This window comes from Eschscholzia californica, unplaced genomic scaffold, assembly GCF_041429995.1.
Source record: "Eschscholzia californica isolate CP2 unplaced genomic scaffold, dmEscCali1.0.p SCAF_6, whole genome shotgun sequence".
In the NCBI taxonomy this organism is placed as follows: Eukaryota; Viridiplantae; Streptophyta; class Magnoliopsida; order Ranunculales; family Papaveraceae; genus Eschscholzia; species Eschscholzia californica.
The window spans coordinates 39071781-39096421 of NW_028238483.1; the positions used below are offsets into that span (position 1 = coordinate 39071781).

At 36.4% G+C, this 24641-nt stretch overlaps 4 protein-coding genes across 4 annotated transcripts; 2 read left to right on the forward strand and 2 right to left on the reverse strand.

Annotated features, from left to right (window-relative positions):
- Positions 1–13: 13 nt before the first annotated feature.
- Positions 14–3233, reverse strand: LOC147534659 (luminal-binding protein 5-like). Its single transcript, XM_086647899.1, has 8 exons — positions 3013–3233; positions 2530–2800; positions 2115–2329; positions 1768–2010; positions 1200–1679; positions 950–1104; positions 728–810; positions 14–649 (listed from the first exon to the last, which is right to left on the reverse strand). The coding sequence occupies exons 1-8, from the start codon at positions 3068–3070 to the stop codon at positions 163–165; spliced, it is 1992 nt and encodes a 663-aa protein (XP_086504025.1). The 5' UTR covers positions 3071–3233; the 3' UTR covers positions 14–162.
- A 2395-nt stretch (positions 3234–5628) lies between these two features.
- AIB (ABA-inducible BHLH-type transcription factor) lies at positions 5629–8987 on the reverse strand. The gene is made up of 2 exons (XM_086646995.1): positions 6120–8987; positions 5629–6016 (listed from the first exon to the last, which is right to left on the reverse strand). The coding sequence occupies exon 1, from the start codon at positions 8179–8181 to the stop codon at positions 6355–6357; it is 1827 nt and encodes a 608-aa protein (XP_086503121.1). The 5' UTR covers positions 8182–8987; the 3' UTR covers positions 5629–6016; positions 6120–6354.
- Positions 8988–13276: 4289 nt separating this feature from the next.
- Positions 13277–14683, forward strand: LOC147534661 (Glutaredoxin family protein). The gene has a single exon (XM_086646996.1). It carries the CDS (start codon positions 13319–13321, stop codon positions 14456–14458), a length of 1140 nt encoding a protein of 379 aa, XP_086503122.1. The 5' UTR covers positions 13277–13318; the 3' UTR covers positions 14459–14683.
- A 2226-nt stretch (positions 14684–16909) lies between these two features.
- On the forward strand, positions 16910–24119 carry LOC147534662 (soluble starch synthase 1, chloroplastic/amyloplastic-like). Its single transcript, XM_086648214.1, has 15 exons — positions 16910–17430; positions 19333–19697; positions 19854–19931; positions 20021–20145; positions 20309–20390; positions 21195–21368; positions 21487–21568; positions 21700–21791; positions 21877–21939; positions 22024–22113; positions 22473–22597; positions 22675–22783; positions 22882–22937; positions 23256–23295; positions 23620–24119. Exons 1-15 carry the CDS (start codon positions 17118–17120, stop codon positions 23776–23778), a joined length of 1953 nt encoding a protein of 650 aa, XP_086504340.1. The 5' UTR covers positions 16910–17117; the 3' UTR covers positions 23779–24119.
- Positions 24120–24641: the final 522 nt, after the last annotated feature.

The following is a 24641-nucleotide window of genomic DNA, read 5'->3' on the forward strand; positions in this document are numbered from 1 at the left end:
TTGTTTGGAGACATTTGGATCTAATATTGAGTTGCCTTTGTGGGGTGCTTCTTGATTTTTCGAAATAGTATTTAACACTAACAATGAAAACTTAGTTATTTACGAATAAAAAAAGGAAAAGGAAAAAAATGTAACTACTACTAAGGCATCCTAGTTACGAACTTAAAGCTCGTCCTGTGAGTCGTCATCGTCTTCTTTCTCCGCCCCGCTAGATCTTTGGTAGGCGGCAGTGATGATAGGATTACAAACATCTTCCAACTCTTTGTGTTTCTCGTCATAATCATCCTTTTCTGCACTTTGGTTCTCCTCGAGCCATTCAAGAACTTCTTTAATATTAGATTCCATCTCTTCCTTCTGTCCGGGCTCCAACTTGGTTGCAAGTTTGTCTTCATCTTGTATTTGGTTCTTAATATTGTAAATGTAAGTCTCCAAGTTGTTTCGGGCAGTGATCTTTTCTTTAAGCTTCTTGTCTTCCTCTGCGAACTCCTCTGCTTCTCGAACCATTTGGTCTATCTCTTCTTGGCTCAAACGACCCTTGTCATTCGTAATGGTTATCTTTTCCGATCTTTTTGTGCCTTTATCTTCCGCCTTTACGTTTAAAATGCCGTTAACGTCAACCTCGAATGTCACTTCAATTTGAGGTGTTCCCCTGTTTAGAAAAGATTGTTTAAAATTCTAGTATAGAGTTGAAATTGCATGTCTATTACAAAATAGGTTAGATTGATACCTTGGAGCAGGAGGTATTCCAGATAAATCAAATTCACCAAGCAAACTGCAGTCCTTTGTATGACTCCTTTCACCTTGATAAACCTTGATGAATAACCAAGTTACATTATAACAACTTCAATATCAATTTTACGGGGTCAAGATTCATGTATTTGAGTACATAAAGATTCAATAAGGTTAGGTTTTAGAAAGTGAGACAACTTAACATAAACCGACATGGTACCTTAATAGAGACGGTCGTTTGTTGATCCTGATAAGTGGTGAAAAGTTGAGAACTCTTGGCTGGAATAACAGTATTCCTTCCTATTAGCTTTGTCATAAGTCCTCCGACAGTTTCGATACCAAGAGTAAGTGGTGCAACATCCAAGAGAACAACACCTGCACAAAGAAACCCATTAATTCAAACTAGATTATGATAAGAAGGGGGGAAATTACACGAATCAATCTCTCTTGTTCGATTGTTTGACATGTACCATCGGTTTCTTCTCCACCTTCGCCGCTCAAGATACCTCCTTGAACTGCAGCACCATAAGCAACAGCCTCGTCGGGGTTAACACCCTTACTTGGTTCTTTCCCATCGAAAAACTCCTTTAGGAGTTCTTGAATTTTAGGAATTCTAGTACTACCACCAACAAGAACGATTTCATGGATCTGGTCTTTACTCAAATTAGCATCTTTCAACGCCTTTTTCACGGGTACCATAGTCCTTTTAAATAACCCATTGTTCAACTCTTCGAATCTAGCCCGTGTAAGTGACTCGGAGAAGTCTAAACCTTCGTATAAAGACTCAATTTCAACTTGAACTTGATGTTGGTTGCTCAAAGCTCTCTTGGCTCGTTCGCTCTCTCTTCTCAACTTCCCAAGTGCCTTATGATCCTTACTAATATCCTTCCCATGTTTCTTCTTGATCAATTTGATGAAATAGTCCATAACTCTATGATCAAAATCTTCACCTGCACCAAAAATACATAAAATTTCATGACAAACGAAAAGATCGTTTCGTAAGTAACTAAAAGTAACAAAGATATCACTTATAATTACCTCCCAAATGGGTATCACCATTTGTGGCTAAAACCTCAAAAACACCATCATCAATAGTCAAGATACTAACGTCGAATGTCCCACCACCAAGATCAAATACTAGGATGTTTTTCTCTCCACCTTTCTTATCCAAACCATAAGCAATCGCCGCTGCAGTTGGTTCATTGATTATTCTAACCACATTTAGCCCGGCGATAACACCTGCATCTTTTGTTGCTTGCCTTTGTGCATCATTAAAATAAGCTAGAAAAATCCATTAACAAGAACATCATTCAATATGAAGTACTGAAAAAACATAAACAAAAATTTTGAAATTCGATAAAGAGTTAAAATTTTCTTTTCTTTACCAGGGACAGTAATAACAGCATCCTTGACAGTTTTCCCAAGATATGCTTCAGCTGTTTCTTTCATCTTTGTAAGAATCATCGCGCTTATCTCTTCCGGACTAAATACTTTTACCTCTTCACCCTTAAGTTTGATTTCTACATAAGGTTTACCATCTTTGTTTACTATCTTGTATGAAAGATGCTTCATGTCTTCTTGAACCTCTTTGTCCGTAAACCTGTCAACCATTTTATTATTAAAACATGAGAGAAGGCGGTGTTTGTATTTTTCTGAATCTGATTCGTCTGACTCTAATGGTCCTAAAGTCAACTTATAAATCATGAATGAGACATTATGAGTCAGACAAAAATAAATATTATGAGTCAGACAACAATAACGGAGAAAAATATAGAGAGAACGTGGGAAAAGAAGTATTACTTTCGTCCGATAAATCGTTTGATGTCAGAGATAGTCCCCTCAGGGTTAGAAGCGGCTTGATTCTTAGCGGCTTCACCGATAAGTCTCTCATTGTCAGTGAATGCAACCCAAGATGGAGTAATCCTATTCCCTTGGTCATTCGCTATGATTTCGAACCGACCGTTCTTATAAACACCAACACAAGAATAAGTAGTACCAAGATCTATCCCAATTACAGTTCCTAACTTGGTTGATTTTTCCTCCTTCGACGTTCCAAATCCAATCAGAAATCCTGTGAACAAATATCCTCACTAATGTTAGTTAAAACTACACATGTTAACACTTTCGGCCACGGTTTTAACATGAAACCGTCGCTGATGTGAAACTTGAAAGCAAACTGAACAACTAAACTAACATATTCATCATATTAGTAACATACTCAGATTATTAAAAAGAAGCACCACCTAAAAAAACGACACTTTAACATTAAGAAACCACACTTACCGAAAGTGGCGATCACCAAGATGATTAAAACACAATGATTTCTCAATGAGAAACCCATTATGTAATTAGGGTTTTGATATGGTGATGAAGTAGAAATTTCAAGAATTGGAAGTGATGATTCAAAACTTTGTCGTGGGCATAATGGTTGATTGAGCCAGAGTTTATATAGTTTTTGGGGAGTTAAGTTCTAATGAAATACATAAAACAAGATAAGTATGGGTGTGTCATAGAAGGTCATATCGACCAATCATAATGCTCCTTTTTCAGTCGATGATGACTTATTTTTATTAAATTATATTTTTTATTTTCGTTTTTATTTTATTGTTTTTAAAAAAGATAAGAAACTAAAGAGGTTTACAGTTATACTTTGAAAAACCAGGTATCTTATTGAAAATAACAAAAACTCATGGGACTAAAATTGGAGTTGGACATATTTGTGTTTATGGAGTAGAGTGGACTTTAATGCTAAAATGTTAGATTTATTCTTTCTCTTTTTTATGAAATTATATTTGGTTACTCGTCGTCAAAGAGTGCACACGCACACAATTGCACTATTGACTTTTGATCTCAACAAAAAACAACACTAAAGAATCACAAATTATTCCATGATCCATCTATCACTAGTGGTGTGCTTATGGTTTGCTAGATTATCGGTAGTCTTAGCTTTATTTAGTTATATGGAGGCAATGTAAGATGTTACGTGTTACGTGTTACTAATTTCTGTATAGGTATCGTAATTGCGATGTTTGGATGAGAATATAAGATAATTTTTTAAAGAAAACCTACATGATTTTTTTTGTAAGTGCTTCTTATTAGAATTATGTCCATGAAATAGGTAAACCGTAAACCAACATGATGAATAAATACAAAAAGTATTAACTCGATTATTATTTATGCTCATTCATGTAGTGTGCTCAATCTGTAATGGGTTTAAAGAACTGTTCGTACCCCGGGAACACACCTTGCTTAGTTATATGGAGGGCGGAGTAACGAATTTAGATAGAGACATACTGAAAATTGGAGTAAGAAAATTATGTCAAAAAGTCAGAGGAACTGTTCGTACCCCAAATGGCCCCCAACTTTGTGACCAGCTTCCTGCCTGGCCCCTTACTTTAGCAATAATTCTCGTATGACCCCCTTTTTCCGTTATCTTTAACTTTCCGTTACTCTCTCTTTTCCATCTCATTTTCTCTCTCTGCCACATCATTTCAACACGCCACATCATCGTCTTCACCGGACCGTATTTTGAATATTATTTTGGTCTATATACCCACGGACCGTATTATGTTTGTGGAATTAGAGAATAATTTTGAATGCCTTTCTCCAACCATCAACCATGTACTCAAGGTTTTACATGTCCCCCACACAGGTACTAAACATCACATCTTATAAAGGTTCCTGCTTATTTTTCAAAGTTCGAATAAATTTCTCGCTTGAAATGTATAATAGTTGACGAAAAAGTTGGCTCCTTCTATCTCGATCAGTCACCCAAGTATTTCTATCCCAGCTCGTGGAGCCCTAGAAATATTTAGGATTATATGTTGTCCTTGTGACTTTCCTACACGTTTCTTTGCGTGTAACTTTTTTTCCCTAATTGGAACATACTACTCTTTTATCATGTGTCTCTTGATAATCAGTTATGACAAACTGAATGTGTGTCTCAAAAGAATAAGAACAAAATAAATGATATTTTAGTCTCTTTGCTTTTTCTTTCCTTCTTTGTTCTTAGGTTTAGAGATACCTAGGAAGATTTGGGTTAAAGATCAAAGGAGCAAAGTCTTTGTTCTTAGGTTTAGAGATACCTAGGAAGATTTGGGTTAAAGATCAAAGGAGCAAAGCAAGAATTTGATTCTTGTTGCTTTCTTACACAAACTTCTATGACAAATTATAGTTTCATACTAAACCCCAAGGGGAAAAGAACACAAATAATAAAACTATACCCTTTTCTTACCAAACTTAATATTACCTAGCAAACATTTGTCATACCGACAAAACCCTAACTTGGTTTCGGGCTACTATTACATGTTCATTTCCGTTGTGGGGGAGGGGTCCAATCTTTGATGGTGAGGTTCTTGGCCCTTTTAAGGAAAAATAAGAACAACATTATTCATTTTCAGGACCACCCTGAAAGGTCAGTATACAACAAAGTGATTCAATAATGCAAAGAAATAGAAGGATATGAAAAAGAGAAGCAATCTCATTCACAACCTTAAGCACTTTCAGAGGATAGAAACAACCTCAACGTGAATATCGTTTACAACATTCAAAAAGGAAAACAAAGGCTGTGGATTCGTAAGGCCACCCATTGGGTCAAGAATCGTATTTGGCTTAGTGACTTTTAAGAGTACTATTCTTGATTTCTTTCAACCACACAAGTAGTGTGAAGGCAAATATTATCAAGAAAAGAAACGGCGTTAAAGTATAGACGGAAGTCATATAATATAAATCGTAAAAATCGAATCTTGACTAAGACTCTAGATATTCCAGAAACCAAGTATTCGGCAGAGCGACTTCTTCGATATGTGTATCATGTGGCTACAAATATAGGAAGCTCTTAGAGGAACCCAAAGGGAAGATACTGAATCTATCTTAAAGGAAATGCAAAAGAGATAATAGTGACAAAAGTAGAAATACTTCATGAACTGCACAATTTGGCAAAGGACAAAGAACCAAAAGAAAAGGAAAATTCTATTGAATCAACTACAACACTCTAAATTCTTCCAAGCATTTATATATGTATATAATCTATCGGTAATATATTTGTTCATCTATGAAACTACATTCAATAAGGTGATTGTGTGATTCCGGTCTAGCCACAGTTCAAAAGAACAGATTACCATCTAACCTTAGATGTTCTTTAGTTTTGCAGCCTTCCTTGAAGCTTCTTCAGTAATGACTTGCTATTTATCTGCAAATTACTGTCGAGAAATAGGTTGTGACTTCATAAAACCCCAAGAACTTCGAGCTGGAAAATGATGATACATGTCTTCGAAACCATTCTTCCCTAAATAAGAGAAAACGAAGGTTATAAAGTAGCACCAAATGAGATTGAATATAAATTCAACAGAAAAAACGGCCTAATTAAGAGTAGGTGGAAATAAACTTACAAATTCATAAACCTAGCAAGAATGGGTTCCTCAGTTGGCTCGAAAACATGTAGTTGTCAATACCAATGAAATGAATGCATCAAGGAAACATCCCAGCTCTGTGTAGTTCATAGCTATACGGTACTAACTCGGAGAAAGCCTTCTAATGGATTCTCACTAGTCACTTCTACAAATTAAATTTAAGAATTATATAGGGTAATAACCCAAATATCTAATCTAAGGCAACTAGATATCGTTATAAGGTACTCGGATCGTGAGATAATGCAGCAATTAACTTGTCCTTTGTTAGTTGTTCAGACCCTTCAGATTTGACCACGAACGTGTGCAAGACGGTGTCATTTCCTGTTGAGAATTTTGACTCCGATATAGTAATCTCTGAATCTTTGAGTACTTGGACGACTCTCGAAACAGGGTGTGTATCAAGTGGGCAACTAACTTGTACTACAACCTTGTCTTGAACAACTTGAACGTCGATATCTTGGGTTCGATTTCGATTTTGATGTCGATTTTCTGCTGATGAATTAGCCTCGGAATTGGCTAAATCTTTTGATGTGTTTACAAGCTTCTCCCTTTCGGTCTCCATATCTTTGACCTTGCTTTGGAGCTCAGTGATGTAAGTAATAGCATCTCCAAGTAAAGAAGCTTTATCCATCTTGGAAATGTTGGGGACTACAGCTCTTAATGCATAAAATCTCTGATTAAGCTTTTCTCTTCGTTGTCGTTCTGCTTCAACATGGTTTAGTGGTTCATCTCTTCCGTTTGCAGGTTTTCTTCCTCGTTTCCTTGGCCTACGATCATCAACTGGACCAGATTGATCATCCTTATATGATGTCTCAACCTCCGATTGCTCAGTTTCAACTTGCCGGGTAGTCAAAGTTGTTCTTGAAGTAGCTCCAATTGAGAAATCGATTTGCTTTGGAGGTTGCTTGTTATGTGACTGAAAGTGATTCATCCGAGGATCCTCCATTACTAAAATACTGTTTCCAAGCTTCTGTTGACTACTTACTAGGGTCTGAGAACCATAAACATCTGGTGTTGTTACTGGTTTTAAACCACGCATCTGAGTCCAATTCATACCACGAAAACCATTTCGACTGTTAGGAAATGGAAGTGTATTTCCATTTTGATACCCATTCCATGGCCTCTCTTCGACCTTCTCAACAACTAGCTTCTCAGTAATCTGAGGTCTGCCCAGATTTAGATCTTGCCCAAAGCTTTTTGGGTATTCCTCTGATGGCGGTGGGTCTCTGAATCCGAATCGGGGAAGAAACTGGTTTTCTTCTTTCTTCTCGTTCCCCATGGACATAATCGATAATGGTTTGACTCTAATCGCTGAAGAATTACTTGTGAAAATGCATCTTATGGTCTGTAATATTTCTGAATTTTCAGGCACTGATCTTACTGATCCTAACTCAACCACCCCAGATTGAGTGGGGAAAAGAACAGTGGTCTGTATGCCGGCAGACCACGAAAGGAACGATCGAACACAATAATCAGATGGTGATTTCAGTGAATTTGAGAGCCAAATATGCTTTCCTGCTCGTAAAGCTTTACCAGGTGCACCTTCTCCAGACGGAAATGAAAAATACATGGACGCGAGGAAGAACATTTCGGTATCTGTTACTTGATCCAAGCCGAGAGCATAGTTATCTTCATCTGATCCACCAAAGAATCTATGAAGTTTCTGAAGAACTTTCTTCCTCATATTCTGCTTAGATTCATACTCAAGCCTAAAATTAAATGAATTAGTTTCAGATTCTTCCCCTTCTTTTGGTTCTCTACAATACCCATCTCCCCAACCAAGAACCAAATCACCAGACTTTGACCTAGAAATCTGCCAGAAGATGGCATAGTTCCAACTAAAATTCAACAAATTTGGATTTTCGACTAGCTCAGAAAGCTTATTCTGCAAATTTTCATCCTTTCCAACAGTTAATAAACCCTCTGAAGAAACTGAGTTACTTGTTAAGTAATCAAAAGCCCTAGAACCTAAAACAGCTATAACCATGGCTTTATCTTCATCACTCCAAAACCCACAATCTGATTCTATTTCAGTCTTCATTTTCAAAATCCCCAAATTCAGAAGTAATAAGAAAAATCCCAAATCTTAAACCCACAACAAATAGAAAATTAAATAAATTAAAATAGATCTCTCCAAAACCAAATGCAGTTCTTCAAAGAGACCTCATTTTAATCCAATCCATCACCTTAAACTTCAAACCCAGATCTTAAAACAACCATATTCATTCAAAAACCCCACCAAACTAAGAAATTACTATCAATGAATAATTTTAGGCTTTAATATCCTTTTAAATCTTGAGATTTCACTATCATCCCCTAAATCTTAACCTAAATGCAGAAAATCAGAATTAAAAAAGGAAGGAACACAATATAAGTCAATAATTTAGATGGTCAAAAATCATTCACACCTCTAAATTTCTTTGACTTATACATTCAAATTCTTCTCCGGCGAACTATGAGTTTATATATTTCCTGGGAAACCAAAAGATTTTCACAGAAAAATTGATTGAATTGGAGAAGATGACGAGTTAACTCGGCGATGACTCACCTGGCTCCGATTTGGCTTCGTCAGAGAAGAAACAATAACACCGAAATGTGGATGAAAATAGAGAGAGAGAGAGAGGCAGTTTTTTTTTTTCTCTCAAGATTTTAAGTTTTAACTAAATATCAATACCATAGTTAGGTTAGAAACTAACCATGGTTAAAGTTTTTAAATACTCCCAAGTTAAAAAACAACTTGAGAGTAATAATGGCAAGTCGGCATGGATTTTGTTTGTTGTTTCAGTACACTTTTTATAACCCTTCTTTTCCTCTTTCTAACAATCTTTATTAGTATTTGTTTGGTTTGGATGATTCTACCTTGGAAGTGTCTATCATTTAAGGGCGCTTCTATACAAAAAGTGTTGCAAATATTAGGACCACTCGAGTAATTGAGAACAGAATTCAATTTTTTTTTTCATTATTTTCGTATATGTAGTAGTAGGGAAAAAGTAAAGTTCGATTCTAAGTTTTTCAAGGATAGTAGAATATCTGCGTAAGGATTTCCGGAGTCTTATTATGTGAGAGCATTGTAAGATGGAAAGGATCAATTGTCTCTATTATTCTTTTCAAATAATTTAATAAAATTGAGAACACGCTGTTCTAAGTATTATAACTTTCAAATGATTTGATTGAATTGAAATCAATAGACTATACATTGCGAACAGTAATTACCCTGAGCGTGAGAGGTACCCAAAGGGCCAATCGGAAAACCAAAAGAATTGCCTCCTGTGAATCAAACCCTCCAAGAAAGTGCCAATTTTAGGAAAGATAGGTGCATCCCATTTGCCTAGGCTTGAATAGGTTTGATGGTGACTCCACATCGAACACCAAGTTTTTTAAAGTCAACTTGTTGCGATCCTTCTAAACTAGCCAGAGGATGGGGCGAGGGATTAGGCACGAGAACCACCCCATGTGTTGATAGCATAACGTCTTAATACTTATTTTGAGTTAGATGTCACAGACTAGCAACACGTAGAAATAACACCTTAAGTACCATAACACTTCAAAAAAGATTAAAACTTGACTAGTTTAGTAAAATTTAATGAAGAAAGGGACATGGATATACATTATATGGCCCAATAATTGAAACATTAATCAGGAGCTATCGGTTCAAATAGACAAAGATAGTTACTAAAATATTCGATTGATAAAGTCCTTAGAGGACATGGTGGAGGAGATTACATGACAACTCGCCAACATGTGCACCAAGTTAATTTAACAAAAACAGAGAAGAGTGGAGGGTGACATGGAGACGTGCGAAATAATTTACCGTACAAAATCGTTGCTATATACACTTCAATTTTATACATATTAAAATATAAGTTAATTCTGTTTTAGCTCCCAATTTGTAACCAAATCATCGTTTTGACCTCAAAAAGTGTTGCACAATTTGTTTTGGTCTTCAAAGATAAATATAGTTTAATTATTTTTAGACATATCAGTGGCCAAAAAAGAATTAGTTCTCAAAAGAGTTAAAATCAATTAGTCCACCTCGTCTCTCTTTCTCTCCTCTATTTTATCTTGCCTCCTTATCATCTTCTCTAATAAAGGTCCTTGGCCGGAAATACCCTTAGATAATACTTCTTTTGTGATTGAATTGAGTTCAATTTTCTCTCCCGCTCTTCCTCCAAGTAGTTTTCATTACTGAAATCCTCTCTCAAGGCAAAGCTTAGTAGTTGTAACAACGAACAATTTGGTTTCTTCTCTTTTGCTTTTATCTAAGTGGTGAAGCAGAGATAGAGAAAGATATAGATAGAGAGAGTGTGTATTAGCTATAAATATAGGCTACAATTAGGAAAATGACACTATGTCTGACACGAGTCCCGGTTGAATCGCAGCGGGATGACGTGTCGGGCCATGATCTAGAGAGAGAAAGTTAAAAAATTTCTTTCTCTAGATCCTGGCCCGAAACGTCAACCTGTCGGACCGAGATTCATACCGGGTATAGCATCACGACTGCTACAATTAATTCACATTCAACTAAAATATTAAAAAAATAGAGAAAGAGATGAGGAGAGAAAGTTTTTACAAAGAGAAATAGAGAGTTTTTTTTTTTAACCAAGCGAACTCATATTTCATTCATAAGTGATTCAATCACAAGTTACATGGATGATAATTTTTATTTCTTTGAGAACTAAATGAGAGTTACATACGATAATTTCATAAAACTTTCGAATATAAAGTGTCTCATGAAGGGAAAGAAATTGACCAGATACAAACTCAAACAAAAGACCCTAAAGGTCGACAAAAGATCCTGAAGATCGAGAATGAAAAGACCCTAAAGGTCGACAAAATAGAGAGTTGACGTGAAAGAATTAAACGGAAGGTGAGTTTGGAATAGAAAATTTAGAGTTAACGACCTTATAACAGTAACGACAAAAAAAATCATTAGGTATATTCGATGAACTAAAAAACGAGGAACGAAGCTAATCAAACTAGGGAGCCATTTGCAAAATAACCCTAACTTTAATAATATTTGTGGTAACCCGTTGAAACCGTCAGTTGGGTTGGAGGTATTATAGGGAAGAATCGGTGGTTAGAAAAAGGTAGAAGAAGAGTGACACAATTAAACAGCACGTGTCAAAAGTCACAACGATGGAACACGTGATAGTTGATTAAAAATTGTCATCAAGGAAAGAGCCGAAGAAGGACGATCAGGTAAACCTCGTGAAGAGCACGTGATTTTCACGTGACTAAAAAAAAGTAGTAATATATTGGTAAAGAACGTGAACCGCATTTAATCATACTCGCTCCACTTTAGCCCCCCTCGGCCCCTCTCCTCTCTCTCTCTCTCTCTCTCTCTCTTTCCTTTTCCTTCAGTTTTAACGTGTTCAGCTGCCTGCCTTTAATAATTCCTTTTTTTTTTTTTCATCGTTTGTTCATTTTGCCTCAAATACTTCACATCTCCTGACACAAAATTAGATAAAAAACAGTTTTTCCTGTTCATAGATCTTGTTTGACACAAAATTTAGACTTCCGAAAGTTAATGTGGATGGTTCGTAGTGGTGGTTGGCACGAGGAAAGAGGAATATCACCAACCCCCTTATATATATCAATCATACTCTGAACAGGTAAAGTCGAGTTTCTTCAACTCCAACTCCATGAATGATTGATTATACGTCGCCATGTTTAACGCCACACCGATAATAACTTAGAAAGAAGTGACATCTCTAAAAATTTCATACACGATGTTGTTGTGGATGTGTGTGTATATATGTGTATATATGTGTAAATGACTTTTATGAGCCACTAACACAATGTTCATTACCGGAAAATATTTTCATGAGAATATTGAACACAACTAATGTATAAAAATGTACAAGAGGATCTTGAGACTTAGATTTTATCTTTGGCCTTTTTATGTACCAAAGTTTGAGAAAATCCCATTGAATTGTATGTCACAATGCAAAAAAGTTCCACAAAATTGTTTTTCGAACAAAAACTTCTTGATTTCTTTTTAAAATTGTAACGGGGACGTGCCCTTATGACTTGCCTCGGTAAAATGTGACCTTTGCGCTTAGCAATTCTAGGGGTGCTTATAAAGAAACCTGAGACTACCTACACCAGAACCCGTTCTTCACCAAGTGGATAAACCCCAAGAACTTGGAAAGTTCTAAAGGCGCCGTTCTTTAGCCGAAGGCTTCCCCTATCGGTGTAAGGTAAACTTTATATGCACCACGCTCTTTTGTTGATCACACCACAAGAAGTTAGAGCAAGAAAGGAAATAAACTCAAAAAGAAACTACGGAAAGTCGGAAACAACGTTTTTGGGAAAACCCAACATAGTGGAAAAAAAATTTCTTCACAAGTTTTCTTTATGATGACAAATATCTCACTTCTAGATTCTTTTTATTACAGATATTTCAACATGATAGTCTAACACTTCCTGAAAGGATCGCCCAACAACCATTTTTCGTCATGGAAACCACTAAACCCAAAGAAATAGTACATGATATTGGGAGAAATTGAGCGAGCGCGTCCATAGTTCAAACACGTCACTAACTTTTCGGATTCCACAATTTCATACTCTAAACCTAAGGAAATCATTCTTTTGGGGAAAGTTGAACAAGTACATTCATAGCTCAAACACCTCACGATTGCATTTCACAATTTTATACCGAAACATCTCATGAAATACTTGCTAATTATATCAAATTCATATTTTACAATGTCTAAATGTATCCATGACCTAATTTTCATTTTGGTAAAATAGGCGGCCAAACTAAAGAGATTTCTTCTCCTAAAGTAGTATGAAACAAATGGTACTTCTTAGTCTTAGAGAGACAAACAACATCAAATTTTTTTTGGATTATTTCTATGAAGTGGTCCAACTACTCTAATGTCCATAAATCCTTCAAGCCTTTCCAATCTCTCATTCATATCCTAACCTAGACCAGACAAATAAAGAACACCCCATAATACTCTTATACAAGTCCAAATTTATGCCAACTAGTCCACAAAGGGTTCGCCACGTGCCAATTCAGTAACCAACCATTTTTTATCGCCCGAATTCTCCACATGGCGATCTTCTATAGGACCGCGTTTTCAATCCTTCTACCATATGTTTTCTTACATATATATCTCTCAAAAGACCAAGGAAGAGTGAATCCATCACTCATAAAGATAGAGAAAAGAATAATGGGTTGTGTCTCGTCTAAACCCGTGAAGGCGGACATTGCAGCCGATGTCTATCTACCAGCCCCAACAAGTTTTTCTCGTTTCGATATTAATTCCATTGAAGAACCATGGCTTAAAGGCGAAAAACAACAGGAAGAAGAGCAGGAAGAAGAAGAGAAGTCCATTATTATGCATGTACCAACTCCGGTACACGAAAAACTCAACACTTTCGAGCACGAGTCTAACGGGCTCCATTCATGGTCCGAAGTGAGCAAGGTCCTCGAAGAGCTAAAGCCCAATTTGCATCAACAAAAAACAGTTTTATCCAAATCGAATTTGGTATCTCAGCAGGTAAAAGGTAGTCCCACCACTATCAAGAAACCATTCCCAACCCCCAACAAGAGTCCCTCTTTTCACACACTTGAAGAACTCGAGTCGAAAATATCATCTAACTCGCCCGAGTTGAATCATACCGAGTCATTCACAAAAACCCTAAAGAAAACCGAGTTAAAGAAAACTGAGCCAAAAAGCACTGAGTCAGGACTCAGTGTTTTAACAAACTCGGGTTCTACTGGTCGTAGGCCAGTGAAGGAGAATTTATTTGTTTTAAGAGATAGACTAGAAAGAGAAGGAAAAAATACTTCAAATTTGGATTGGATCGTTGCTTTAAAATCCAAACCCGATCCTCTCAGTGAGTACCCAGATAAATGTCCACCAGGTGGACTTAAATCGGTTGTACTTTACACAACTACACTCCGTGGAATCCGAAAAACATTCGAAGATTGTAACCGAGTCCGCTCGATGATCGAAGGACAACAAGTCGTGTTTGACGAACGAGACGTTTCGTTACACAGTGAGTTCTTAACCGAGTTAAAAGACTTGGTGGGTGAAGGAATGAGTGTTCCAAGGTTGTTTGTCAAGGGAAGATATCTAGGTGGAGTGGATGAAGTGTTGGAACTTAATGAGTCGAGTCGACTCAGTGAGTTGCTTAAATCGGTTGAGAGAGGACCCGGATTTGTAGCATGTGAAGGGTGTGGTGGAGCTAGGTTTGTTCCATGTTTTGAATGTGGAGGAAGTTGTAAGATTATTGTCCAGGATAAGAAAGAAAGGTGCCCCAAGTGTAATGAAAATGGGCTACTACAGTGCCCTGTTTGCCACTGATAGGGCAAACCTCGTAGTCGGCAAGCTGATATTCTCCGGCGAAAGGAGTAAGGGAGTCATAACAATCTTTCTTAAATATGACTATGACTACTTACAGTTTGATTGAATGATGTGATACTCTTTCTTTTTGTTTATTTCATATTTAACGATTTTGATTGAATTTGAACTGTGGTAAGAAACAGTAGCAACACATAACTCAGTCAAACAATATGTTTATTGCTCAAAGGAGTATGTTTCTCAAGCTATTGTATATTTCGCCTATTTATTTTTTATCCCAATCGAAAAGAAATACATAAAATTCAAAAATAATGATGGTTGTAAATTGATATGGTTGATATATGAAAGACGTAAAGACATAAAGTTCCCATTTTGTTTGTGTGTGACAATCTACTTTGAGTTTGCCAACGACTGGATGGTAGCTTAGCTAGTTCTAATGTTGCCCAATTGTGAAAGCAATTTCTATTTAGGCACCCTTTTATAAGGGTGACACTTAAAATGACAAAAAAATGCTAAAAGAGGGCTATTGATCTATTGTCACCGACACTAATAACACAAACAACATCCAACATCCAACATCTCCAACATAATGATGGTCGACTCGAGTAATCAATAAATCTACTTCAATTTCACTTCAGACGTGATTAAGTGAAAAAAAGTGAAAGAAGATGAACATGAGAAACATAAAGTGAGAGCGAGAAAGAAGGCGAACATGAAATGAACACAATCAAAGAAAAAAGATAGAAAAGATTCACATAAAAAATAAAAACAAGTGCGAAAATTTTCACCTTCGCCCATTGCACACAGAAATCTGTCACAAGAATAAGCTACTCCTCTCAAAATCTACAATGGCAGACCATCCAAACATCAAAAAAATTAGGCTTAAATTGGTTTGCACATCCAAGTTTTTGTTTTTTTTAATCATATTCTTGCTTTAAGATGGTGGAAAATCTAGATTGATGAACAAGATTAAAATCATCCAAAATTTTCTCTCTAAATACTTCCCCTACAAATCACACTCAAAATTCGTCCTCCAAATGTGGAGGATAAAGTATCACCAATTAATCAATCACTTTTATCCAAAATATAGAATCAAAAGGTCGCGGCTTTGGAGAATAAAAAAAATTCTCCGGAGAATAAAAATTTAGTAAATAAATATTATTAACTCACGGATATATTTTCTTTTTAGTCCAAAAATTGAGTTGATCTAACATTGCCTCTTAATCTTCATCTTCCCTCCTCTCTTTCCCTCTCTCTCTATCTCTCTCTAAACAAACAATCACCCAAATATAAATGGAGTCTAAATCTCCTCCTCCCTTCTCCCAGATATCCTGGAACCTTCATTCATCATCTTCAAAAAACAGGTATCGTTCATACATACATCCATCAATTATTCACATATCATCCATCATTATTATCGTAATCATCCTTGTCCTTTCCTCCTCCTCTGTTTACTTTATTAATTGTTGTTCAATCAAGCTGTGAAACAATCGATCGAAATATCACATGAAAAAGTGAATCGAGAATAACAAATTCAACACCAAATCAAATAGTAGATAGGGATGGAAAGAGAGATCTTTCCTTGGTAATAGGGGGTAAAGGAGAAGGACGAACAGGAGGAACCCTAGCTTGTTTGGGGTTAAAAGGAAAAAAAGCCATGGGAGATACGATGTGGATCGAGTTGTTAGTAGAAGAGAGTTTGAAATAACATTCACTGGTTTTACCAACCTTTTCCTAAGAACTGGTTTGGTCACGAAATTCACTAAAACTTAAAAGCAAAGGATATATAACAAAACGGAAAAAGATTTGAGACATGATTCCTTTGAAAACTTGTAGAGAGAGAAAGAGGAATTATTGAAATCAATCAAAATTTTCCATCAACAGTGGAGCTTATGTTAATATTAACATAAGGGTTTTAATATTCAAAGCTTTATTGAAATTTCTTTGAAAAAGTTCAATTCTAATTTTTATTTGGATTGTAACTGTTTACTTTATAAACCTCTAAGGTTGCTTCCACCTGTAAGTTGACATCAAATTGGTTTCGACCACTGACTCTAGGCATTCAACGACACCCAAGGTAAAATCATTTGGCGACAACCACCCACCAATCACCTCTAGAATGATATCGAATCAGTATGAAAAGAAAAAAGTGAAAAGATGACAATGGTGATTGGAATGGTAGTGGTGGTGAAGGTGATAAAGATTAGAGAGCAATGTTTGATGTAGTAAATTTTTAGACTAAAATATAATATTCCCCCGATAATATACAAAAAAATATGAATTCCTTAAAGAATTTATTCCGTGCGGCCAATCAAAAATACCTTTACCATCATGTGAAGTTAGACCTGTTCCTTGAACATGAAAAAAATCTTAGTAGGTCCCACTACTTTACACGTGTATACTTTTAGTCAACTGCCACGTGCACAAGTTGAAGTTGAACGCCAAGTGTCCGTTACTTTTTCTTTGAAGAAATGGGAGACATCACTTCCTCTTTCATCACTCCAATGTGAAATCTCTTTTTGCATCTCTCTATCTTTGCACTTTAACTTTCTCTCTCTAGATTGCTTCTCTCATGGGTTTAACTGTTTAAGTTGTTGTTCTTATTAACAAACAACTACTTTTTCTCTCTCTCTCTCTCTCTTTCTAAATTGAGTCTTCTCTGATGGAGGCTATACAGATCTATTCCACCATTTTCACATCTAATTCATATTCATCTATTCCAAGAAATTTTGGTACTACTACTACTACTACTATTGCTTCTATTAGGATTAGAAAAAAATTGGGTTTGTCTCCAATTTGGAAACAGAGAAATGGGGAATTGTTTAAAAGATATGTTAAAGAGAAAAGTGATGGTGGATTTAGTAATGCTAGTTCACAAAATGGGTTTACTAGAATTTTTGAAGATAGAAAGGATTTTGAACAAATGCTTGAGAAACAAATTGATGGATTTAATTCAACGGATCAGTCTCAGTCTGGTAAATTCACTTTCTCTCTCTCTCTGTCGAGAATTGTATCATTGTGTTTAATCCTCTGTTTTTTCAATCTGGGTTTGCTCTATTACTTTATGTTTTTTTGTTTGTTTTACCTCATTCTTTGTTTCTCTTTCTATTTTTGTTGTGGTTCATCATGTTGAATCCAATGAAAGTAATATAAAACCTAATATTTCAATGGTGAATAGTTCATTTTATGCATCCTATGGGTAAAGGATAGTCAATTGCCAGCGCCTTGTATTATGTTTGATCTTTGATCATTCATTAATTATTAGCTAGAGTAAATGTGATTGGGGCTCATTTATTAGAGTGATACAATCACACAAATACCTAATGTGATGAGGGTGGAGTAGCCTGTTAGCTTAGATAACTAAGGTGTAACTATGTGACATTAGGGCATGTATGGAGCTAGCTTTTCAGGTGAGATAGGTCCAACACCAATGATGACAAGTAGGGCCCAAGACCACACCAACAAATGGCATCACAGCCCAAGTGTACCGAGTCTTTGAGGTCCGACTGTAGAGAGGAAGATGGTCTTCATGGTAAAAGAATTGGTGTTAAGTCCCACATTGGTTCTGGGAGGGAGTGACTGTTACTTCATAAGTGAGGGAAAGCCTCACTTGCTGAGGTAGCTTTTTGGGTGGGATAGGCTCAAGACCACGTTGGGGCAAGTGAGGCCATGGACGACGCCCACACTTCTTATGCAATGCTGATAAGGAACCCTCCTAGTTCACTCCCTTGTTCACCGTTTTACAATAACACAAGCGGCACTTCTTTCGTACTTTGGGTTCGAGCCCTCTCACTTTTTGGAAAAAATACAATGTGACAATGAGCGATTCCTAATTCGCACATCGAAATTTTCTCGTATTCTATATAAATTTGGAGGAAAATGTGGAAAGCATTAGAGATGAAGAGAGAGCAGAGGAGTTATTAGATGTAAAAGCACGAGAGGGACAAATGAATACATCGAAGGGGTAGTGGAGATCAGACGTTAAGTTTAAGATCCCACATGCCATCGTTGAATGGGTCTTACTCATGTAGTCCGACTTCCTCAAAATATAAACTAAAGTTGAACACTTAAACCGTAGATCTAGAAGCCCGCCATGGGCAAATAGAGATTTCAGGTGGCTGATTTATAGGATCCCCCATGGTACTGTAGTGGGTCTTTATTCCCAAAAAAAAAAGACCAAAATTATTTGCTGTGGATTTAATGCCATATATTGGGCAAATGATGATAATGCCGGTGTAGTTGACAAATACTTTAGGTAGTAGGAGCCTTCATACTAAAATGATAGGCATTTGACTTATATATACAATTTCCTATAGATGAGAAAAGATCATATAATATGAAGAACATATTTTGAGCAAAATGAGTATAATGAGAGTATCTAACTTAAACTTCCCATTAGAGTTAATGGTAGGTACCTATGAGACAAAAATAACATTGGTTTTAATCAACGCATATTTTAGGTGGTAGGAGTGTGAGCATCCATGACGTGATAACTTATAACAGGCACAAGAGTCATCTAGCCCAATGTTCTCGAAGAATCAAAGAATAGGTCACGCATGACCATAGATCTAAAATCACACCCTCAAGACAAATATAGTGAGGGTGTTTTGTTTGATGGAAGTATCACTTGACATATTAATCCGTAGGTTTGGATATTTTGTTTCTTCAGTTATATTATTTAATCTTGAAGATCGTTAAATGTGAATAGGAACATTTATTAGAGACAATAACAGTTTTCATTTTAACGAAGTAGTTCACAGATTAGAGAACCTTATAGAAAGTTAAGTGGATACTATATATGATTTTCTTGTTCATTTAGCTTGTCATTATTGTGAACATATAATCTGTTGATGGGACTGTTACCATCTGGAAAACAGGAAACAGTGAAGTTGTAGACTCAAGCAACAACATAGTCAACGATGAAGAAAAAGGAAACGATACTGAAGAAGAACAAGAGGATAAATGTGTCTCCAAAGTAACCCATAACATTGTTTTTGTTAGTGCCGAGGCGTCACCATATTCAAAGACAGGAGGCCTTGGAGATGTTTGTGGTTCTTTGCCGATCACACTTGCCAACCGCGGGCATCGTGTTATGGTGATCACTCCGAGATATCTAAATGGAACTCCCTCGGATAAGAATTTCGATGGAGTAGTTGATCTTGAATGCAAAATCAAGGTCTCTTGCTTTGGAGCTTCACATGAAGTTCAATTCTTCCATGAATATAGAGCCGGTGTTGATTGGGTAAGTAAATTACGTTCATTTTAGATTCATCACATTTGGTTATTTTGATCTTTCGGCAACGTATTAAACATTTATAGAAATGGATTATTTCCAAAAATGGGCATATGGGTTAGTCGAATTAACATCGTGAGGCGGTGTATTCTTTTTTCTCTTTAGGTATTTGTGGATCACCCAACTTATCATAGACCGGGAAATCCATATGGTGATACTCATGGTGCTTATGGTGACAATCAGGTCTGCTGTTTAAGCCTCTTCTAGCAGAACTGAATTTGATCAGATTTCTTCTGTTAGTAACGGAAAATTTCTTTCATTTGGTTTTACAGTTCAGGTTTACGTTACTTTGCCACGCAGCATGTGAGGCACCATTAGTACTTCCGTTGGGAGGTTTTAACTACGGCGAAAAGTGCTTGTTTCTTGTTAATGACTGGCATGCAGGTCTCGTCCCAGCGTATGTAGTTCGTTTTCCCGTTCCTTTGTTCACATAGCTATTATTGCTTCTTCTTTTCTTCCCATTACAAGTCTGTGCAAGTATTCGATGAAGATTTTAGTTGAGCTCTACATTGATTTGTAAAACTTTATCTTATGTCTAAATAAACTATTTGTGATTTTAGCCTTTTAGCTGCCAAGTATCGTTCACATGGAGTATATAAAGACGCTCGCAGTATCCTCGTTATACATAACCTTGCACATCAGGTAGATCTCATTTGCGTCATTGCCACTCTGCTCGTTGAGTAATGTTTGTATGTCAGAACATCGTATATTGGTACGTTTTATTAAAAAACACATTTGAAGGTAGTGGTGGGTTTTAGGGTTGTCCATGAAAAGCGATATAAATTAATCAAAATTATCAAACCACGTTACAGAGAAGATTGCCATTTGGCTGATGGATTCTAGTCTTAGTGAAGAGGCAAACCAAAAAACACAAGTATCGTAGATTCGTCCTGCCATGGTAGTTGCCAGATCTTATTTATGTTCTACATTTCTAGAGCACTGGATTCAGATACATGTCTCATTTTGAAGGCATTTTGCCGCAGTTTTAAGTTTCACCCGTAGACACCAAGACTATCAATTGGATTCTTTGTTCCATGGAAAATGCCCCTCTGAGAAGTCTATAAAGAACCATCTAGGCCTAGGGTAATATGGAAGCAATTGACAACAAGAATTTTCGAGGGACGAATAGTGTCTGAAAAGGAAATCAAGATAACGGTTTACGTACTTCGGATATCTCATTCTGTAAGTTCAAAATTGCTTTAGGTGTTCGTGACAAGTTGGCGTGCAATCCTAGGATGACTTTATAATATTTTGAAACGCACCACCTATGCGCCATGGTTTAGCAAGAAACGTAGAAGAACATATACAGCTCTTTCAATTATATTCATGGGTCTAACTACATTAAATTTGACTTTGGTTATTACTCCTCAAAATTTATTTAAGTGTTATTAAGTTGGATATTGGGTCATTGTCTTCTAAAGTGTTTTAATTGTCTTCGATTGCAAGGGAGTGGAGGCAGCAATAACTTACAAGAATTTGGGGTTGCCACCTGAATGGTATGGAGCACTAGAATGGGTTTTTCCTACTTGGGCAAGAACCCATGCTCTTGACACTGGAGAAGCTGTCAATATCTTAAAGGGTGCAATCGTGACGGCCGATCGAATAATGACGGTTAGCCAGGTAAACGAATTTCACCAAACATCATATATTCCACGATAAATATTTGTCTTTGTTCTTTTATTTCTTTTTCTAATCCTTAAATCATCTTTTCTCTACTAATTCCTACTTTCTTCTACAGGGTTATGCCCAGGAAATAACAACAGTCGAAGGCGGATATGGTCTTAACGAACTCTTAAAAAGTCGAAAAATCGTGCTGAATGGTATAATTTTTAACTATAAATTTGGTTAGAAAATTCATCTCGTTTTAGAACTACTAAACGTTTCTTGTATGTCGTAACCTAACCTTTCAACTTTCATTGTCTTTTATTTATTATCTTATATTGACAACCAGGAATTGCAAATGGTATTGATGTGACTGAGTGGGACCCGTCAAGAGACGAATACATTGATGTCCACTACTCGGTGGATGACCTCTCTGGAAAGGTTGTCGAAAGCCTTACACTTCAAATTTCCTTTAATATCGGTGTCTGCTTACAATTGCCCTATACTAAGGTCTTACCAAATACAGGTTGAATGCAAGACAGCTTTGCAGAAAGAATTGAGTCTTCCTATTAGACCCGAATGCCCCATGGTAAAAGTTAATGTTAGTTCTTTTATGGTTATGAAAAAAATAGTGTACTTCGTTTGCCAACTGTTTTTTCGATGGATTTCACAGATTGGATTCATCGGGAGACTAGACTTTCAGAAAGGAATCGATCTTATTCGGGCAGCGATGCCAGAGCTTCTGCAAGAGGACATCCAGTTTGTAAGTAAAATCTCTTTACCTTCAGTACCTTCACCATTCGAGGTGACTTGACATATCCATGGACTACAATATAACAACGGATGGTTTCTTTTTATGTATTTTTATATAACTGACCTTCCGTTACATATAATCCGTCAAATTTACAAGGACATTTTTGTCTTTTCCTATCGTTCTCATGGTTGGGACACGTAATCCTAACTGCTCCCCCACACTCGTCTTGTAGATCACAGAGACAAGTTTTCTTAGCAAATCAAACTTTGTGTTGTCAAATGGGTCAACCGTTTTTTACTTTGATGCCCGATAGTGGTTCGAGTCCCATAAGAAAAATCTTTGATTGAGACTATCTTATGAAATTTCAGGTTATGCTTGGTTCAGGGGATAAACTGACTGAAGACTGGATGAGAGCAACCGAGGCTACCCACAGAGACAAATTCATTGGTTGGGTCGGATTTAGCGTCCCTATATCTCATAGAATAACTGCAGGGTAAATCTGTTTTTGGAAAAAGAATGTCCACTTTTCAGTAATCGTTCTGTTTATTTACCGTTGTTTGAAATGCGCAGATGTGACATACTTTTGATGCCCTCAAGATTTGAACCTTGTGGCCTAAATCAGTTATACGCGATGAGATATGGAACTGTTCCGGTAGTACATTGTACGGGTGGGCTTCGGGTAAGTCTACTTCCGAGAAACCATATTTACAATGTTAATAGTCTGAATGTTATAAATGTTAAATCTACCGTTGTCTTTTTCTCCGAATATTTATATAGGATACGGTGGAAAATTTTAATCCGTATGCTCGAGAAGGCAGCGGACACGGTACTGGGTACGTTATTCCTCCCCATATTCTTGGCTTATTATATTTTTGTGTTATTTTTCCTTGAAATCGAAAGTGGTGATCATCGTATAAAAGTTAGTTTGTGGGTATCATTAATGTGATAAGATACTTGTCCTAGTGCCAGCAACATTGACCTCTTTGATTTACACTTCTTAGGCCCCACAAAGCCCAGTTCCTAAGGGTCAATTTTACAGTACTTTTTGAAGGATTGTAAACCACAGTTGAAGCTCCGTCTAAATCGTACTTATATCTTCACTAGTTTAGCTTGATTTAAGGTCTAATCTAACTAATCATTGTTTGTGGCAGATGGGCATTTTCGCCTTTAACTAAAGAGACTATGTTAGGGGTAAGTTCTTTTCCAATTCAACTAATTAAACTTCGTCTTCCAAAATTATGTTTATGAGGACCTTTTGTATTTATCATACCATCTTACATTTTTTTTCACCCACATCATCGAAATGAGTCAATAGCTAAGCTTGGGAGGACTGAGACCAGCCCAAGATCCAACAGTTAAGATCTGAAGATTAATCAAATCAATATCCCGAAGATATTAGATAACATCGCAAGTTTAAGATCTCGACTTTTGGATCATGGACTGGGCTAAAGACATGAATATAGTGTATTTAGTGTTAACATCTTAATTTCTTAATGACATAATTGTAATCAACAGGCATTACGAATTGCAATTGGTACATATAGAGCACACAAGACATCTTGGAATGGAATAATGAAAAGAGGAATGGAGAAGGATTACACTTGGGATAATGCGGCCATTCAATACGAACAAGTCTTCGAATGGGCCTTTGCTGATCCACCTTATATCGGATAAGTTTCACAAACACCTATAAATCTTCGAATGGGCCTTTGCCCATCCACCTTATTCCGATAAGTTCCAGAAACACATTTAAGCTTTCTCATTCAATTTTTGTGATTTCATTAGTTACTTAATACACCGTATAATACTTGGTATTTTTCTTGCTTGAGTTTCAGCCATGTATAGTCATATTAGCAGAGAGAGTAATCCTCTCTGTTCAGTTTTTATTTGTTTGTCATAGTCTAGGTTTTTTTCCTTTCATTATTTCGCTATATACACAAAGAAACATAACTTTTTTGTTGGTTTGGTTTCTGTATCTCCTTAATAACATATTTTCAATATTTACTCTTTCATAACGAATTTTTGTAATCACAAGTACAAAATATATCTATTTCATAACACATTAATTTGGTCCCATTCCCATAGATGTTGTTGGGTACATACTCTTGGCTTACCTCATTGAATATGGTGATGTTGTAGTATTCCTGCTTTGTATTAGAGCAACCATAATGGTAAAGCTAACTGTCGATGTAGATGTGTCCGTTCGGTTTCAGTCCACTAGATGTAATTGATGCCATGATTTTGGGAGTCTTTGTCGAAAAAGTAAGTTGAAAACTTAGCATATCTTTTAAATCATTTTCGTATTGGTAAATGGTTAAAAACCTTGTAGATTCCCAAAATCATTTTCAGTTTGGTAAGTAAGTTCCAAGCCTTACTTAAACCATTTTCATATTGGTAAACTACTAGAAGGAAAGGTTTAACTAATACAAAAATGATTTTATGTTTTGATAGGTCTCTCATTTGGATTTTGGCAAGGTGACGTAGGTAGACGAAGTAACGTGGACAAGATTTAGAAAGAGAAAATAAAAAGAAAGCGT

Excerpts from the sequence above, each read along its gene's own strand:
- LOC147534659 (XM_086647899.1), bottom strand. The coding sequence starts at position 3,070 with ATGGGTTTCTCATTGAGAAATCATTGTGTTTTAATCATCTTGGTGATC. Across the intron at positions 2,330-2,529 it reads AAACGATTTATCGGACGAAA|GTTTACGGACAAAGAGGTTC; the intron begins GTAATACTTCTT and ends AATGGTTGACAG. Across the intron at positions 1,105-1,199 it reads AGGTGGAGAAGAAACCGATG|GTGTTGTTCTCTTGGATGTT; the intron begins GTACATGTCAAA and ends TTCTTTGTGCAG.
- AIB (XM_086646995.1), bottom strand. The coding sequence starts at position 8,181 with ATGAAGACTGAAATAGAATCAGATTGTGGGTTTTGGAGTGATGAAGAT.
- LOC147534661 (XM_086646996.1), top strand. The coding sequence starts at position 13,319 with ATGGGTTGTGTCTCGTCTAAACCCGTGAAGGCGGACATTGCAGCCGAT.
- LOC147534662 (XM_086648214.1), top strand. The coding sequence starts at position 17,118 with ATGGAGGCTATACAGATCTATTCCACCATTTTCACATCTAATTCATAT. Across the intron at positions 17,431-19,332 it reads AACGGATCAGTCTCAGTCTG|GAAACAGTGAAGTTGTAGAC; the intron begins GTAAATTCACTT and ends TCTGGAAAACAG. Across the intron at positions 22,598-22,674 it reads TCTCATAGAATAACTGCAGG|ATGTGACATACTTTTGATGC; the intron begins GTAAATCTGTTT and ends TGAAATGCGCAG.